The sequence below is a fragment of the Pundamilia nyererei genome, unplaced genomic scaffold (assembly GCF_000239375.1).
Source record: "Pundamilia nyererei isolate P.nyererei 1_Seehausen unplaced genomic scaffold, PunNye1.0 scaffold00009, whole genome shotgun sequence".
Taxonomy (NCBI): Eukaryota; Metazoa; Chordata; class Actinopteri; order Cichliformes; family Cichlidae; genus Pundamilia; species Pundamilia nyererei.
The window spans coordinates 1,509,208-1,527,321 of NW_005187410.1; the positions used below are offsets into that span (position 1 = coordinate 1,509,208).

General features: G+C 38.1%; 1 protein-coding gene across 3 annotated transcripts in view; it reads right to left on the reverse strand.

Moving 5' to 3' along the window:
• tmem198aa (transmembrane protein 198aa) overlaps positions 1-18,114 on the reverse strand; it is a 39,404-nt gene that overhangs the window by 17,500 nt on the left and 3,790 nt on the right. For 2 of the 3 annotated variants that reach the window (XM_005723299.1, XM_005723300.1), the window contains exon 2: positions 5,083-5,247. In XM_005723299.1, the coding sequence (XP_005723356.1) occupies positions 5,083-5,221 (139 nt within the window). In that variant the 5' untranslated portion in view covers positions 5,222-5,247. Of the gene's footprint in view, positions 1-5,082; positions 5,334-18,114 lie in introns of all 3 variants that reach the window. The other variant, XM_013908322.1, reaches the window with a different exon arrangement.

An 18,114-nucleotide genomic window follows, 5' to 3' on the forward strand; every position in this document is an offset into this window, starting at 1 on the left:
ATATATATTTGCAGACCTGTGAAAACCTTTTGGTTTCCAAATTTTGATTCTTCTTAATTTGAACATGAACTTACATTAATTATTGTGTTATCTGTCTTCATGATTCGCCACACTTACTGAAAAATCTAAAAGCTATAGACTACTTTAAAGAACATTGATTTAGTGAGACATAAACATTTACAGCTGCTGATGGGATGGATGATGCCATGACTGTGGCAGAACAAAATTACATTTTTAATGGAACAGTAAAAACCATTAGTGTATATCAGCAGTAAGTGCCACAGGTATTTGTTTCCCGATTTAACATTTTGCTTTGGTTCTGTAATTACACCGCACTGTTTTCTCCATTCAGCCCAGTGATTAACTATACGCTGTTTGTGGTTTTGCAAATGGCTCTTGAAATTAAAAGGATCTTAACGTATTTCATTTGAAAAGATAAAATATGCCAGGGAGAAAGCATAATGAACAGAGAAAAAAAATAATGATAAACAGCAACCACGCTATGGTGGGCAAGAAAGAGAGAGGCACTTCCTCTCCGCAGAATGGTGAGAAGCGATAAACTCGCTCTATAAACATTTATGAAATTGCTTTAAAATATGATCATCATCATATTACTAAAGGTCATCCACATTCATTAGTCAGCAGGCTTGCTGAATAGAACAGCTGCTCCTTTCCCCCATATGTTCCCTCTTGTCCTTCTTGGCTTTCTTTCCATCTTAAAGTGTTTTAACTCAATGAAAACAAAGAAAAAAATACTCTGAAAGATTAAAGGCTCGTCTTATCAATAGTTTAAATCTCCTTCTCCTGTTTCTATGTTTATTAACGTTTGTGTCCCCCTTTATGTCGACTCAGTAGCTCCGTCTCTCTGACTGGGCTCTGTCTCGAGGGGACCCAACGTCAGATTGTTATCTTTGTGTAATCAGGCATTGCACAGCTGAGTCAAACAATGCTCCTCTTCTCATCCTAACCACCATCCGTGCTCCTCCCCCCTTGTGACCATACCTCATTTATTTGACACACTTCTTGTAGCTTCCTTTATTCCTTCCCCTCTGTCGTGTGTGTTTTCCTAGATACCTTTCAGTTGCTGTGTGCAGTGAAAGCCACTGTATTCATCACAGCTGTTTGCACTTCTTCTGTAACAGAATGCCTCAAGGGGTACAAGTCCTGACACGGAGTAATTCAAGCATTTCCATAACATCTACAGCTAGCAGAAAATGTGTTTGGTCAGCAGCTGTCACAAATCCACAACAATATTCTTTCATATTTGATGGTCCCCATAAATCAGCAAACAAATTCTAAAATAAATTGTTTTTCCTTCACTTCTGCCATCTTTTCCTCTTCTTTCCCTTCATTAGGCTGCTATCCTTTCAACAGTTCTGCTGCTGCACCTTTTTCCCATCCCTCCCACTCCCTTCATTCCTCTTCTCTGCTCTCCCTACTTTCCCTCCATCAAACCCTCCCATCTGTTCACGCATGTCTTTCGACATTTTTCTCTGCTTCATCCATCTTGTTCCAATAACATCACTCATCATTTCCACCACAACTTTGTAATTCTGACTCAAATAAATGACAGCTAACCCTTTCTTCCTAACTCATTGGAGGTAAACTAAATTCTGCAGTACCAAGAGGACTTTATCAGCAGGGAGAATCAATCTTCCTGCTGATAACGGTTTTCTTCATATTGTTCAAATGTGACTGCGGGGTTTCCAAGAAACATCAACAATATGCTCTGCATCTCATTTGCAGAAGAGTAATTATAGCTCCGAGAGTGACAATGCATGGAGTCAAACAGAGAGACAAACAGACTAGTAGGACTGAGGAGGTAAAGAATTTGAAGTAAAATTATGCTGTCGTGTATTTGATGTCTCTTATTTCTTGCTGTTGATTTTTTTGGCAGGATGTAAGAAACGATTTTTGGTGACACCTTCGATCACAGCCAGCACCATGCAGCATAATAACAGTATACACTTTTATCCTAATATAAAAATAAGAACATGTACCTGTACCGTATGCAAAAATTTTGAAACAAGGACATCACATTTTGGATTCTTACTAAATGAATGTGACATTTAAAAAAAAAAAGAGTGATGACTTCTGCAGCAGTTCTTTATACACATTTCAAAGGTTTTGAGCTAGTCTTCAGGAAAGGTTCTCCAGGCTTCTTGAAGGACATTCAGAGTTCTTCTTTGGATACTGAATGCCTTTTGTTCCATTCTTTGTCAAAATGATCCCACATTAAATAAGTAACAAGTTGCTTTATCTGTAGATGCAACACCAGTTCCTCCCTTGAATTAGGTACGTTTTTTATGTTTGAAAGATTCATTGGTCAGTCTTAAGTTAAAAAAAAATAGATGTAAATAAATAAAAAGGTACTTAGAATGAACTGAAAAACAGCCATTTTTCAGTTAAAAGCTTTAAAAGACCTTTAGAAAGCCTAATGAACTATTGCTCGAGGCCACTTCAAAAACAATACAATAAAGTATGGCTCCTTGTCAGAAAATATAAAGAAATGATGGGCAAATTGAGACTTTAAATCTTACAGCAGTGCTTTAAGATTGCAAAACAAGGATCACAATGCAATTTGTTTTCACATTTCTTTCAAATTGAACTGTATAACTAACCAGTAAGGAGTTATGCTTACAATTAGTGGTTCAGCTTAGGTTGATCAGAAGAGTCATTTGCCCCTCCCAAAAAAACGCCAAAAGTCTGCTCTTGCAATATCTTTGAATAACAGTGTGATATACCCTTTTTAAATAAAAGAAACATTATGTGTATGCTGTCAAATTTCTTAAAAAAAAAAAATCCCAGGGAGCCTGACTCACACTAGTGTATTACTGGTGTATACAGTGAATGTTAATGCTTTTTATGTGCTCTCAATCCCTCCTTGTGCATTTGCACGCAACGAGCCTTCTCAGAGGTTCAACATATTCAACATACATCAATATTCATCCAAAAAACAGCATACAGGTTGTTCTGGGGCTCTTGCAGGTTGGGGCAGCTGCTCCCTGATTGCACCTGACATCTCCAATCGACTGCAGGATTAATCCAGACAAGGGGCTTCTCTGCTTAAAATCCTATAGATCTGCCTACAGCACCAAAACTTTATTTACTATCCTAGTGGCAACAATCAAATGCAGATCAGGCGCATAATAATATTTTTTTTTTCTTTTAAGCATGAAATATGGCTCAATACACAAGTTTGTGTTCTGCAAACTTTCGTAAATCATATAATTTGCTTCAAATTATTCAGGTTAAAAAGGGAAAAAAACCTCCTAAAAATACATATGTAATGAGACCTGCCACAAAAATAAACATGCCTCTGCTTTTCAGTCACTAAATTGACACTGTGTGTTTCCTGTAAATACTGACAGTAGTTTATCTTTTGTTTATTTGTTTTTTCATTGTCAAAATAGATTTTCCACCGGCTTACAAACAGACCATTTCTAAATCTGACTCCAATTTCATGTGTTTTCTTTGACTGGATATTGACCATGCAAGACTACCAAAAAAAAAGAAAGAAAGAAAACCTAAATCATTTCAAGGATTTCATACCAGAAAATATATCTATGTTGGATAAATTCTTTGTTTCACCGGCAGCTGCACGTTTCAGGCTTAAATACACACCTGTGAATTTGAGGAATTACTCCTTTATTGTGTTGTGTGATTTCATTTGTCTGTACACAAAACACTGTATGCAAAAGTAAGATCACCTCTCCTATGGAAGAAAGAAATCATTGTGGAAAGGTTGATGGATATCACATCACATCAATATCAATAAATGCATAAGAAAAGTGTCTTCTCGGGTACAGAAAGTACAGAAAAATCCCAGTTTAGTAGGCTATGCATTTGATCTTATGTGTATTCATTCCTACAGGCCGTGCCAAACTATCATTAACTTGCAGAAAGCAGAGAAGATGAAAATTTCCGGCACTTAAATGAAAAAAATAGCTGCAAGTGAGTATTTCTCACATTAATCATTCCTTTAGATAAACAGGGAGATCGCTTTACCCTGATTATTTATTGATTACACATTCCTGTAATGACTTTGCATCCAAACTAATTAGAGTGACCCCTCACTTATGATCCAATAAAATGCAGTCTCTCTCTCTCTGAGCACAAAACTAAGCCTCAATAAGGACTTCGTTCTTTAATGAATGGACCTGTGCATACAGTATGAGTCCAGACATTTGAAGACACAGAGGAGATTAAAAAAAACACACAACAGGAGGTCTGCTGCCTTTTTGGCACGGCACTTTTTATTAATTGCAAAACTTTGTGCAAGTTTTAAAAAAAATCAGTATTCCTGCAACTTTTAGTTAAAAGAAAAAGAAACATGACTTAGAATACGAAGCGGAATGACAGCACGTTTTAGTCTGATCGTGATCGCTTTAATATCTGGATTTTACTTGAGCTCAGTCCACGCTGTGTGTTCGCCATGTTTTAGTGCAACTCATTCACCAAAGTGAAGCAAAAACACACACCCACTAAAGTCACAGTAGTCTTTGCTGCTGTATGAGAACTCAATATTGACTCACAGAGTCAGAAACAAGAGAACTACACTGTAGTGCCCTTAAATCAATAATATACATAGACCAGCAGAGCAGGATGAACTGAAAATGATGAGTAGGGATTTCATGGGGTTTTGGCACCATGCTTTAGCAATTTTTTAATCAGCGTTTGTACATAAAAATAAATTGACTCGCAACGTTTCCATTGTTATTACTGCTGCTGGCAGATGGCCACACAGAGGGCTCTAGTCTTTATGCAAGAGAGTTGCTTTGAGGTAACTTAGAATTAGAGCATAATGGATGAAAGAAAGTCATATATTGATCTTGGATACATTTTAAGATGATTCTATCTTTATAATATTGGAGGTTTACTTTGACATTTCCAGCAATTTGTGACCTTGCTGTCTTTTTTTCTCTCTTTTTCCATAAACTAATATAATTGGCTGTTCAAAGTGCTTCATATTTAAGATAGAAACTGCTATTAAAATTTTCATTAATGTTGATTTCTTTCTTTCTTTCTTTCTTTCTTTCTTTCTTTCTTTCTTTCTTTCTTTCTTTTTAGTTAATCACTTACCAAAGAAGCAATAGATGATTCCAAAGAGGCAGCACATGGAGCAGACCACAGAGGGCACAATCTCATATCTCCTCTCAATCTCCTGGTCACACCTCAGCCCCACCTCAGCCAAGCCAAACAGCTGGCTTGTGGAAGTCATGGTGGATAAAGTGGAGGCGACGGGGTCTAAAGGAGAGAAGAAGGTAGGGGGAAGGGATTGAGGGGGTTTGAAGGAATTTCTGGATCAGTGGGCCTCACCCACGGAGACGTGTCTAAGGGCGGGACAGAAAAAAAGAATGATGGAAAGAGAGGGCAACAGTGAGAAGGGATGAGGAAAAGAAAGAGAGAATTATTATTGATTGCTCATTTTAAGTACTCAGCTCTGAGTGCTGACTATACACTAAGCATGCTCCATATTTCTGAAAAAAGAAACATCTCAGCACAACCATGAGTACTGCTGCAGATAAAATGCAATTCAGCCACTATCATTCACTTGGCTGTACAGTATAAAGTTCGACCAGTTGCAGGAGCTATGCAACACACACACATATTCAAGTTGTTGCCATGGAAAAAAACAACAGAATGAATTTGCATAAATTTGCATGGTGTGGGAAATTTGCGACACAAGTAAGAGGCTGTTTGTAGACCTCTTATTTGTACGCCAGAGCTAAGGTTTACGAAACGATTAATGTAAAAACCCCTTAATAATTTCACATCAGTGCTTGTGCCTGCACTCTGCCACTGATCTGTTCACTCACTGAAATATTACATGAACTCTTCTCTAAAACCATTCATTCTGCGAACATTTCACATGACCTAAAAGAACAAATATTCCTTGTTTTCAACAAATACTCTGTGTTGTAACTTTTTCAGATATTCTACTGGGCTTTTAAACCATTTACCCAGGTTAAGAATATACCGATCCTGTAACACCTAAATCTAAAATTAGTATTTTAAGTAACCAAATTTATGATTTAATGAAAATAAAGATTTTGGTAGATTTAGGTATATATTTCTCTGACATAGAAAAACAAGTTGATAATTCACAAAGTCCATACTTCAGTATAACAATATAGTGTTGAACAGAATAGAATAGAATAGAATAGAATAGAATAGAATAGAATAGAATAGAATAGAAAGCCTGTGTTGTGACTGTACTGAGTGAAACCAGAATATAATGACAATATTAGGATACTACTCCTGATTAAATAAAGTAATAAACACATATAAATAGATATATAAAAAATAAGCATAATTCATATGCATGTATAGAAAAGCATAGACAAAAAATAATGCACAATTAAGTATAGATAACTAAATCCAAAGTTCAATGACTAATGTAAAAGCAAGGTTATATTGTACTAGTAAATCAGTGTTATTACTATGTATATTACTATACATAGTATATAGTGGTTATCACTGTTGCCTCACAGGAAGAAGGTCCTTGGCCTTTAATACTTTCTGTGTGGATTCTGCATGTTCTCCCTGTGCCTGTGTGGGTTCTTTCTGGGTACTGGGACCCTCCCAAAGTCCAAAAACATGGTTAGGTTAACTGGTGATTCTAAAGTGGCTCTAGATGTGAATATGAGTGTGAATGCATGCCTGTCTATCTATTTGTGTTAGCCCCGCTACAGACTGATGAGCCGTCCCCTTCTCTCCTGCTGTCATAGCTGGGATAGGCGAGGCGGATAAGCAGAAGAAGATGGGTGGCTATGTGTAATTGACTTTAATTTGTAAATACACAGGGTAGGTGATGCATTGGATGCTCTTAATATTATGTTATGAGAAGCTATTAAGTTCACAGTTTGCTTTCTAGGAGATGTGCCTTTGCATAATGTACCATATTCTAGCGCTGATAACACGGTCTCCTTGATAACTTCATTCTTAATGAATCTTCTTTGTGCCACAAAAACACACAAGGAGATCAGCTCCATCTGGTGTCAAACACACGCTGTTCAGAAACTCCTTTGTCATATGTTTCTTCAAGCGATTGCGGGCTTTTGTAGGATTAAAATGTGCATGACTTCCACTTTGGTCTTTTTAGAAGCATTTCTGCTCTCAGGTGATAAACTGATCAAAGTTAGTTATGTTTCACAGACTTTGAGCAAAGTTAGCTGAGGGGAATGTCAGTCAATTACAGTGTCAAACTCTGGCCTGACATAATAGCATACAGAACATTCCAGTTTCAGAAATAAAAAGTAGCACTGAGGCATCTTCTAAAAGTCCATTTCAAATCAATTTTGAAAAGAAAGGAAAAAAGAAACATACAATTGCAGTGTAAAGCGTGAGATTCATGGATCATTGACTCGCGCTATTAGCCAAACACCCACATAGAGCTCCACACTTATTCAGGCACCAAACCCCAATGGTTTCATTTCCAGCTGAGACGCAAATTAAGGCCTACTAAGACACACTCAACTGTGGATACGTTTAAAGGAAGCATTATTCGACTATTTTACTGTGCATTGTCGTTATTTCACGAAAGAACGGCTGCAGTAGTTTATCAAGCTGTTCAAACACTTTCTAAAGCAATTCAGGCACTTTCTAAAGCTGTTCTTCACACAGATTATTGCTTTTCAGCTGTGTCCACTGACCATATGTGAATTCATGTCATCTTGGTCAGAATCTGCAAATCTTAAGCTTTTTGTCAAATGAAGTCCCAGACTTACTAAAAGACTTAAAAACGATACACGGTCATACATTAAAATGTAAATTCTGTACAAATGGGAACTATTTGTTCTACATTCTCTGTACTGGTGGAACTGAGGAGACTTCAATTATTTTACTGTGTGTTATATTGGCCTAGGTACAGTATAGTTCAGTAGTTCTGCTACCAGTGCACATCAGTGTAATGGAGTCAGCTCTCTTTATAGTCTCCTAGGGATGCATGCTAAATTTTAAGTTCTGTTACTCTGGTTCCTTCACCTTTTTAAGGCGTTATCCTTCAGTTCAACTCTCCTGTCATATCCAAGCATGGAAGACATACTCGCACACGCTCTGCCTCTCCTGGCTTTATATTTAAAAGAATGCACACATGTATGCAAATGTAACCTGGGCAGATACACATTCATATTACGCCTGATTACACAGAAAAGTAAGCCCGTGCTCTTTAGTAATGAATTAGCGGGTGATGATGATGCACTGTGGCAAGCAGACTCAACTACATGCACGCACAAGGTGATGTTTAGCATCTTAACACGTCTGGAGTGCACAGTCGGCCTGCTTTTCGACGCTTTACGCTATGACATTATGTATTGTAGGAAAGAAGTGTGACACAGAAAAAAGACATCACAAGAAATGAAAATGGAATAAAATTTCAATCTGGATTAAATGTTACTTGTAAATATTAAGTCTCACCACCTGCAGGGAAAATAAGATAAAGAGCATATTAGCCCTTCATCTTGTGGCTCGCTAGAGCAGGAAGAATTCAGTGGTAAGCAGATGTCAGTCTGACATGTAGTCTTATTGAACAGAACAAGAATAAGAACACACCATCAGCAGTGAAAAAAGCAACGTTCTTGTTCAATAAGCGACTGCATAACTATGATGGAAGGAGGAAAGGGGTGGGCCAAGTGAAAAGGAAAAAATCAGCAGTAAAGCTCATACATATATACACACTGGCACTGTAATGGAATCTTAATGTAAAACTTAGTAACTAAAGGGTGGTGAGGTTCATAAAGTTAAGGAAAAGCTTCTAGAAAGTTATCTGGTTGGCCACATTCCAAGATTTGAAGTAAAAAAAAAAGTAAAAATGTAATAACATGCATGCTCAGTATTGCAAACTTGAAAGAATTAAGCAAGGGTATAATACTGCCAATGCTGCACAAGCCTATAAATTATTCAAAACAGGAAATGTTTAGGAAAGCTTAATCTTGACATTTCATTCTAAAGGAGAAATATTTACCCTATTCCTTTCTAACAAATCGTTAAAAAAATCTTGACATCCTGAGCTTCAGTTTCAAACCAAAAGAAAAACTGTACTGTTTTACATTCTGTGCAGAGTTGGTAAAAAAAAACCAAAAAAAAAACCTGAGAAGCAAATGGAAGACTTCCACTTCATAATTGCCTCCACTCCAGTGGTGAAACAGATTGTGAATGCTGCAGCTTAGTTACACCACAGGCTCTCTGAGTCAGGAGGAAGACCCAACTGAGTATTCATGACAATGGACTCTACCGCAATGCCAAAAAGAATAAGAACATAGTGAAATCTAAAGCTGTCCTTTACTTCTTATTCTGAATCAGAACCCTGTCTACAATTCGAACTACATAAAACGTTGTTGTTTTTGTGCATTTGGTGATTGTTTGCTCTTTATCACATTTGCCAAAAATCTGATAAAGTAAAACTGATTAGTTTGTCAGGTCTGTGTGGAATTCAATTCTTCTCCTTGCACGCATCCAATATTACAGATGGAGACAAAAATGAAGTACTTTGCTGCTCAAAGACACATAAATTCTTGGATGACATGGTGCGTTGCTTAGATACACATTGGTTGCTAACAAGCATGCTAAGCCTGGACTGTTGACACCCCCACAGTCACAAGGAGACATCAGGGAGATACTGTCGCACAACTAGTCGGATTCCAATGAGTTCTAAAATGTCTCCATCTAATGATTATTTACATTATTTAAGCTCACACAGAAGGAAAATGGTAGGGTTTGAGTACCATCCTTTTATCCAAAGCACTGTTCTAATGTTTAATGTCATATCAGGCTGGTAAATTACATAAATCTTCCATTAACACAACAGCAATCATCCAGCAACCATCCAGTTTCATCCTCAGGTCTGTTTCACTGGGTGATGACTAAGTCCATTAACAGTCAGTGGTGACCTGTTGCCCTGCACCAGCAGAGAAATAGTTGATTAGAAAATAGCCCACCAATAAGGTCAGAACGGGGAAGAGTAAAAACAGCATATTATGCAACAATGTCACGTCCTGTCTGTTGCTATAACAACCAGCAGCGGTACAAGGACCCCGCAAATGGGACAGGGAGCTCGTCTCCAAGGGAATGTGCATTTTAAGAGCCAATCAGTGATGGTTTCTTTGAGGCTCCTGGCAACAGAAAGTCCCGACCTTTGACCCTATTCAGCTCCTCTTTAGAATTCACCAACATAGTAGGACATCCTCTGAACCGAATGCTAGATCAACAGGAGTGTATTATGGCCTCAACAGCCATTTCCTTGAAGCTCCATATGAGAACATCTTTACCTCTGGTACTGACATAGATCGAGAGGTGATGTAATATCCTGTCTATTGATCACTCTGTTCACAGGAACTACTTCAACAACCATAATTATGAATGGATATAAAATACTGCTTGGATATTCAGTGTACCCATGGGACAAATTCTTATGACTTCAGCTTTTCACCCTGAGCCTCAGGCCAATGTAACTGAGTTTGTCCAGTGCTTTTGTTTACTACAGAGAATAGTATGGGGTTTCTCTGTATTATTGTAGGGTCTTTACCTTACAATATAAAGCTCCTCGAGGCAACTGTTGTTGTTGCCCTAATACATCAGCAATAAAGCTGACACATGTGGCAGATGTTATGTATCACTTAGAATTGTGTTCATTTTTTTAGGATAATGGAGAAAAACAATAAAAAATGAGGATATAGATCAGACAGATCATAATACTGCACAGAGAGGTTTTGCATGTAAAGTCTAGAGAGAAACCAAACAAACCTTTTTAGACACAGGATCTGTGACATCGATTTTATCCGAGTTCATTAAGTGAGTTCATTTTTTACTTCAGTGTACCTCACATGTGCTCATTCAAGCACATTATGGCGGCGGATCTTGTGTAATTTGGCATACTTTTGCATTTTCTCTCACTGTTTCCCTTCCATACGAATGACTTCTTAACAGTCGCCCTTCTACTGAGGCCATTTCTGATGAAGCTTTGGGTCATGTGTCAAGTATTTGCTGAAATTTTCCTCTTTCTTAACGCCATGTCTTTTAGATACATCTGATGTAGACAGTTTGTTGGCCTTCCACTTCTTCTCTGAGGACACACTGCACACTGTGCCAAGCTTTGCCAAGTTTTCAGCTAACAGCTCTTTCAGAATCATCTTGTTGGTGCACAAATGCTATTTTCTGCCTGTCAAATCGTGTTATCTTTGGCATTCAATAAAATAAATGGGAACAAATTATGGTTTGGTAACAGGCGGCTAGTAACAAGGTGTCTAAAGGTACAATTTAAAATAGATTCTTTGCTAAGTTTTCTGTGTAGACAAAACACAGGTTCATCCCTTTACTGAGGTGCGTTTTTTATTGCTTGAATGATTTCTAAGGTCAGTGCTCAGAGGTATATAAAAAAAAGTCCACGAATTGACTGAGAATTAGTGAAAAAGCAATGTCCAAAGATAAACTTTGAGAGACTTTTGACAGAAAGCCTGGGGAACTCTTGCTCAAGACAACTTTAAAATGACAAGAAAGTTTCTCCCTAGTAGCAAAATATAATTACTTTTTGCACAACACTTTAATGCGCAGGTTTTCTTATTACAACATGGAGAAACAAATGTTTGTTCAGTCTAAAAAAAATCTGTTTCTTTGTGGTGACCTAAGTTACTCACATTGCACGACAGTTAAACATAAGAGCCAGCTCAATCTAAATGTTTAGCTGTTAACCTTAAAAGAAAGCTTCTGTTTAAAAAAGGAGCCCTAAATCAAACCAGAGAACCCCTTGACACAATACACATGATGATTTGCTCCACTATATCCTTGCTTGCATTCCTCTGTCAGACTGAAAATAACAGGCCAATAATGTTAGGACACATATCAAAACCGCTGGCAGCGTAATAACCTTTCTGCTTGTTGATGTGCTCCCTGCTGGAGTTCTGCTACTGTTCCTCTTTCCTCCAAATGAGATGATAGTCTAAGGTCACAGATCAAATCTGAACACTGCTGGCACTGTAATAAGTGTTTTATGATTTGTTCTGCTACATGCCAGCTTGTATCTCTGGCCCCAAAACTGTGCAAGCTTTTTACAGTGAGGTGTGACTTCACTTCTGTGAGTGCGTTGACTTTTCTGTTCTCAAGATCTTTGATGCAGAAACAATATACACGCTTTAAAAGACACATTTTATATAAAAAATCTCAAGCAAAAATATTTCACACCTGTACATTATCACGTCAAAAACAAAAACAAAGTATATAAGTACAGTAAATATTGTAAAACCCGTATTGTGTAGAAATTCAGAGGAATTGCATAGTTTGTTTCAGCCTCTGCCGCTGACATGAGAGTGTGTGAGTGTTTGCAAGTGTAAAGCTTTTTCTCCCTAAACCTGCTGCTAGATAAATTATATTTTCTAATCTTCTGTAGATATGGGCAAACTGACAGGGAGAAAAAGATGAAGGGTTTGAAATAGTTTGTGTCTGTGTGTGTTTCTAGTTTTGTGTGTATATGCGCGTCGGCATGAATATTTCAGAGGCCCCTAACTGAGCGCTGGCGACGGAGCATCACCAGAACGAGGACACGCTGCTCTTCAGGGTTGGAGATTGCAAAGGCCGGACAGAGAAAGAGAGAGGGAGGGGGGAAATTACACAGAGAAAGAGCGCAACATAAAACAGCAAGGCCACACAGACACACACACACACACACACACCGAATTTCAAGAACAAGAATATGTTTGGAGGCGGGAACAACTGTGAAATTCATCCTATTATCACGTGTTCATGGGAGACTTCAGTGTTAAAAAGGAAAACAGTGGATATAACTTAAAGAAGAAGAAAGAAACAAATCTAGACTTTCCAACAACACATCCAGCCTATGCCGAGGAAATATAGCAAACAACATGTATGGTTAAGAATGGAGAATAAGGGATTCACGCTGGCAAAATGCAAAGTATATTTACAAAACAATAATGAGCAAATATGTTTGCATTATGCTCATTAATATTAGAAAAACAGCCCCTTTTTACATCCAGGCAGACAAGTTTTTGTTTCATTTGTCGAGGGTTTAAAATATTTGCCTCTGAGATCTTTGACTCAACTCCAAAAAAACACTGCTGTCATTACTCTGCATAATAAAAAGACCACACTGTGAAAATGTTCACTTTAAAAAAAAAATTCTAGAAAACTCTTGACAGTGTGTTGCAAAAAGGCTGTCGAGAGTACAAAGGAACAACCTGTTTCTGTAAAGTGATGATACTGTTAAATTTTTTAAAATGTTGCTTTCTGGTGTTACAGCTCAGACGTGCATCGACTGGTATTGTGCTTGACAGCAAAAATCTTCAAATGCAAAATGTAGATTTGATAAGAGGGGCACCTCAATTTCGACTTTATACTTCATATTTATTTTGTGTAATAATATGTTGGGCATATTTACATATTACAGCTATTTTGTGATATATTGTATTATTTAATGTGGTACTTTAACTTCTTTGGACCACATAATTTCCTCTGGGAATCATAAAGTATTCTGATTTTGATTCTAATGACTCTGGTGCTAAAAATCACAGCTAACCAAACTTAATGTGCCTTTAAAATGTGAAAAATTGCTGCGTGAGTGTTTACATGCATAATTGTCCTCCGTAACCCTGATTTACTGACGGGTTAATGTTGTGCGTGTCGCCTGTGCAGTCAAACCTTTTGTTTCAGAAGGTTTACCTGCAGGTGTGTTACAGTAAATGGGAATGACGCTCAGTGAGCTGCAGTTCAGTAGGATAAAGCGGGATGAAGATTTAGTCTGGTTAGTTTACGGTAAACCTTCCTAACAATATTAAAGGTATTACTGACATATCAAGCTTGCTCCCTGTTGAGGTTGACAAGATACTACAGAGGATCACTGGACAGTGGAGAAAGTAGATGGTGAACATTTCAGATGTTGATAAGGTCAAATATTGATGGACTTTTACATTATTATTGATGGTTAAACTGGTATAGTTGTTTTACTGGCATATTGGAGAACTCAAAGGAAACACTTCTTGATCTATCGCTCATAGAGCCATGGGTACATTAATTACGTCTCAAAACATAACAATCTTTGTTTACAGGCTGACGTAAATTGATTAAAAACCATCTGCTTAATTCTTTGTGTCTCCCTCATGCAATCACAATATCTCTGACCCATCAGGGAATAAACAGAGGGTCTCCATGGGTGTCCTGTTGTGTCTGGCACAGGGGTGTTGGATAATTTGAGTCTGTAGGTTGGCTGGGTGGGGCCTCCATGGATCACGGTTATTACGTGATCCGACTGAAATCTGTGAGTCCGGAAGCCGAACCAGTGCTTGAGGCTCTTTGCTGAGTTCCTCGAGTTGTTCCTGAACAGGTTTTGCATTGTGGCTGTCGTGCTGGTGGAGGGATCAGACGCTGTCATTGCCACAATGCAACAGTGTTTAGGTGGGTAGCAAATGTCAAAAATATTATCCACATGAATGCCATGAAAGAAAGCTTCCCAGCAGAATACTGCACTGTAACAGTGTTATTCACTCCACTTGTCAATGGTTTTAATGTGGGTGAATATTTGTATATTTGCACACACCTAGGTAAGACTTTCAAGCTGTCTGCTTTTCTTTTCATCTCATATTTCTGTCCCACTATTTAAGATATTTTGATTCAGGAAAACAGCCACGTCATGGTTACTATTTATCCGCGTTGTCACACTTCTGTTCTGTTTTTAGTGAAAAGAGAAAGGGACAGCGTTCGTGTGCATGTGACAGGATGACTGTTTCCATCTAGTCCATCTGTCACCAAAAAGACTACTGCTGTGCATGTGTGTATGTGCGTTTGTGTGTGTGTCTATGTGTGCGAGGAATCTGGCTAGCTTGTGAAAGACATGTAGCATTATGCTCCAGTCTAACACCTCCTCTCATTAAAGAGTGCTGTGGAAAAAAAGAGACACTGAAATTACTGTTATTCAGCTCACCTCTGACATGAAAGGTAAAATTATTGCTGTTCAACCATTATGAAAGCATAGTGGTCTTTATTTCAATAAGGAGGTTAGCAGCAATGTGACAGCTTTGTCTTTAAAGAAAAGGCAGTACGTGTGCGTTGGTGACCTTTGTCATGCAGAGCTGGGCGTTACACTGTGATTATAAGGTATGACAATGATGTGCCAATTGCACTAGTTCCTACAGTGGTAATGACAAAGTGCTGAGCTGCTCTTTGATATCACCAGGACATTTCTCAATGGCTTGAGGGTTGCTGGAGCCTGCTAGGAACAGCTAACTTGACCACTGATAACACAGCATAATCCGCACATCAGATGACACTATCTCCCACCAGCATTACTGCCACTTGCATCTATCTGCATATCGGCAATGCGCACAACATCTGCCTGATTTTCGACAGAAAACAGTTAGAAAAGTTGCCCAAAGTTAATAGATAAGGAATGGGGGAGTATAGAGGGAAAATGAAAAGAGAAAGGCACTTGGCTCAGCAGCTAAAAGCGGCTAAAACCAGCCACAATCAGAGTCAAAGAGTCAAAAACACTCCACGGACACATTTCATGCATACATGCATGCCCATTTAAAATTGTATGTACAAAGTGCGTGTGAATGTGTGAAGTTCTTTGAACCTTTAGACATGTTCAGTGCTTGAATATAGTCATTAGATTATTTGACCTAATCTTTTATTTTTATTCTTTTATCATAGGACAGACACTTTGTGTGTTTTCACCACATTTGGTGTGTTGTTGATGATAGTTGGTGAGACCTGAATTTAAATTTCAAAGACTTTCTCTGGCATATCCGTAGTGGCCACGAGTGGCCTGGGATAAAACTGATCTCATGAGCTGTTGCTTCATTTCACTCCTTAACAGAAATCACAACCACTGCAGCTCAAATGTCTGAATATTTATCGATGATCGAGCTCTCTCTCTCTCCGTATATACATATATATATATATGGACCTCAGAGAGTTCTAATTTATTTCCATCCATCAATCCATTTACGTTTAAACTACATCATGGACAACATGCTTAGCTAAAAAAATTCAATTTACAAAGCTTAAAAATGTCTCATTACCATAGTATATATGGCAAATAAGGAAGTAAAATGTTGTTCTAAAAGAACAGTCATAACAAGGTACAGCTCATTGTTATTGCTAGAAGAAATTAATGACACAATTTCCTATTTACTTCTGTTCTAGCGAAAACAAAACTCAAGGCTATTTCAATGCCAATTTGAGTTGCATCATTTTACTATTAAACTTTTTTGTAACAAAAACAAGGATTTAAATAGCTTTCATTGCTTGCTTATCTTCCTCGCCTTCACCCAGATTTCCCCTTTTCTCATTCATTTCCTTTGCCCCTTTTTTTTATATTTGATTGGGTTTTTTTCTAAAGTACACGCAGAAATAAAAAAAAAAAACAGTGTTGGCTGGGATTATTTGGTTGCTGAGGTTTAAATGCATTAGAGTGATCTGTATGTGAGCTGTGAAGCATTCTCCTCACACTCCTGCTTTCTCCCTTTGAGCTACAAGTCTATTGAAATGTCTGAGTGACCTATAAACCCCTAAAACACAAAGGCAACAAAATGCGTTCTTCATTTTAGATGTAATATCATGGTTTCTACCCAACCAGTATACCATCTATCTACTTTGGACCTTGCACGTGTACCACAGGCAGCCTTACAGCATTTAAAGTGAAGCGATCTTAGGAGTGAGCGTGCATTTATATTACTTATGTTGTGTGCACATAAATCTGTTGTAGGGACCTCCTCCCTTTGGCGACAAAGAGAAAGTCCCTGTAAAGTTAATCATTAAGTGTGTGCGTGCGCATGTCTGAAGCATGTGTATGTGTTTGGTGTCTCGGTGTGTCTGTGTGCTAGCGGCCTCAGCATTGATCTCTGTGTAAGCCTTGGTCATCGCTTGTGGCCTGAAGGTGAGGTGACAGGGGAGTAAAGAGGCTTTCATCAGATTACAGCTCATTCTCTGTCTTTCACCATCTCTCTTTCCAGCATCATTTGTCTTACTGCTGCTTTCAACTACTTTGCTCCTTCTCTCTCTCTTTCTCTCCTGCTGAACACAAGACCTACTTTAAGCCACAGCGTTAAAATTCCTCTTCAATCCCTCACAGATTCATTTGTCTTTGCCCAAATGTCCCAAATGAGCTGATGTATGACTACATATCACAATGCACGCTAACAATCCACAAAAAGGAGAATATGCACTGCAATGCCTTTTCACATATATTTATGCAAACTCTTAGTCTTCTAAGAGTCCATCAGGTCAACTCGTTTGACTCTCAGTGTTTAACTGCAAAATATAGACATTTCCATTGTAAATGTAGTCTTAAAATACTGGGTTATGAGATGAAACCAGAAAGCTATTGATACCAAAATCCTTGTCCCTTCCTTACATATTAAGATTAAAAGTTAAGATATCTGTTTATAGCAACTGACAAACAGCATTTTTCCTGTTTACACATCAGTTAGACATTGAGTGACATTTGCATAAACAGCCATATTATAGGTTACTTAACAAAGTCCAAACACCAATTTCCTTTGAGTTTTGATTTGTCTTAGTCTGCCAATTGATGATGGGCATACAGTGCATTTATCTTAAGTTAATTGTTGAAAACAGCTGCCAACAGTTGCAAAGTGGCTGCCGAGATTGGCAAGACTGAACCGAAACAGTAACAATGTGCCAAAGCAATTTACAAGAAAACACTGCAGAGCCAGGTGATCATTCACAAAAGCCCCTTTTTCATTGCTGATACAAAACCCAAGCGACAATATCCACTATATACATACAGACATTGTGAATAAATGCATTTAATTTATTTCCATGACAGAAAACTAGTGTGGTGATGTGAGCACACAACTGTAGTCTGTGGCACACAGTTTCTCTGTAGAAAGCCTTGTCTTCTATCTCTCCCTGATTCTATTAGCTGGGCTCCTCACACTTCAGTCTCTCTGTAGACCCGTCCTGAATAACTGCATTCAGTTGCAGCACTACTCTCCCTTTACTCTGTTTGGCACCATTTACATTGATAACACCATGTGTGACAAATGTCCAACGGCCTCACACATTCTGTGACCAGATTTGAATTTTAAAAAAAATATAAGCTCTGGTCTAATACACATACAGTTCTGAATGATGTGCATCTGCATG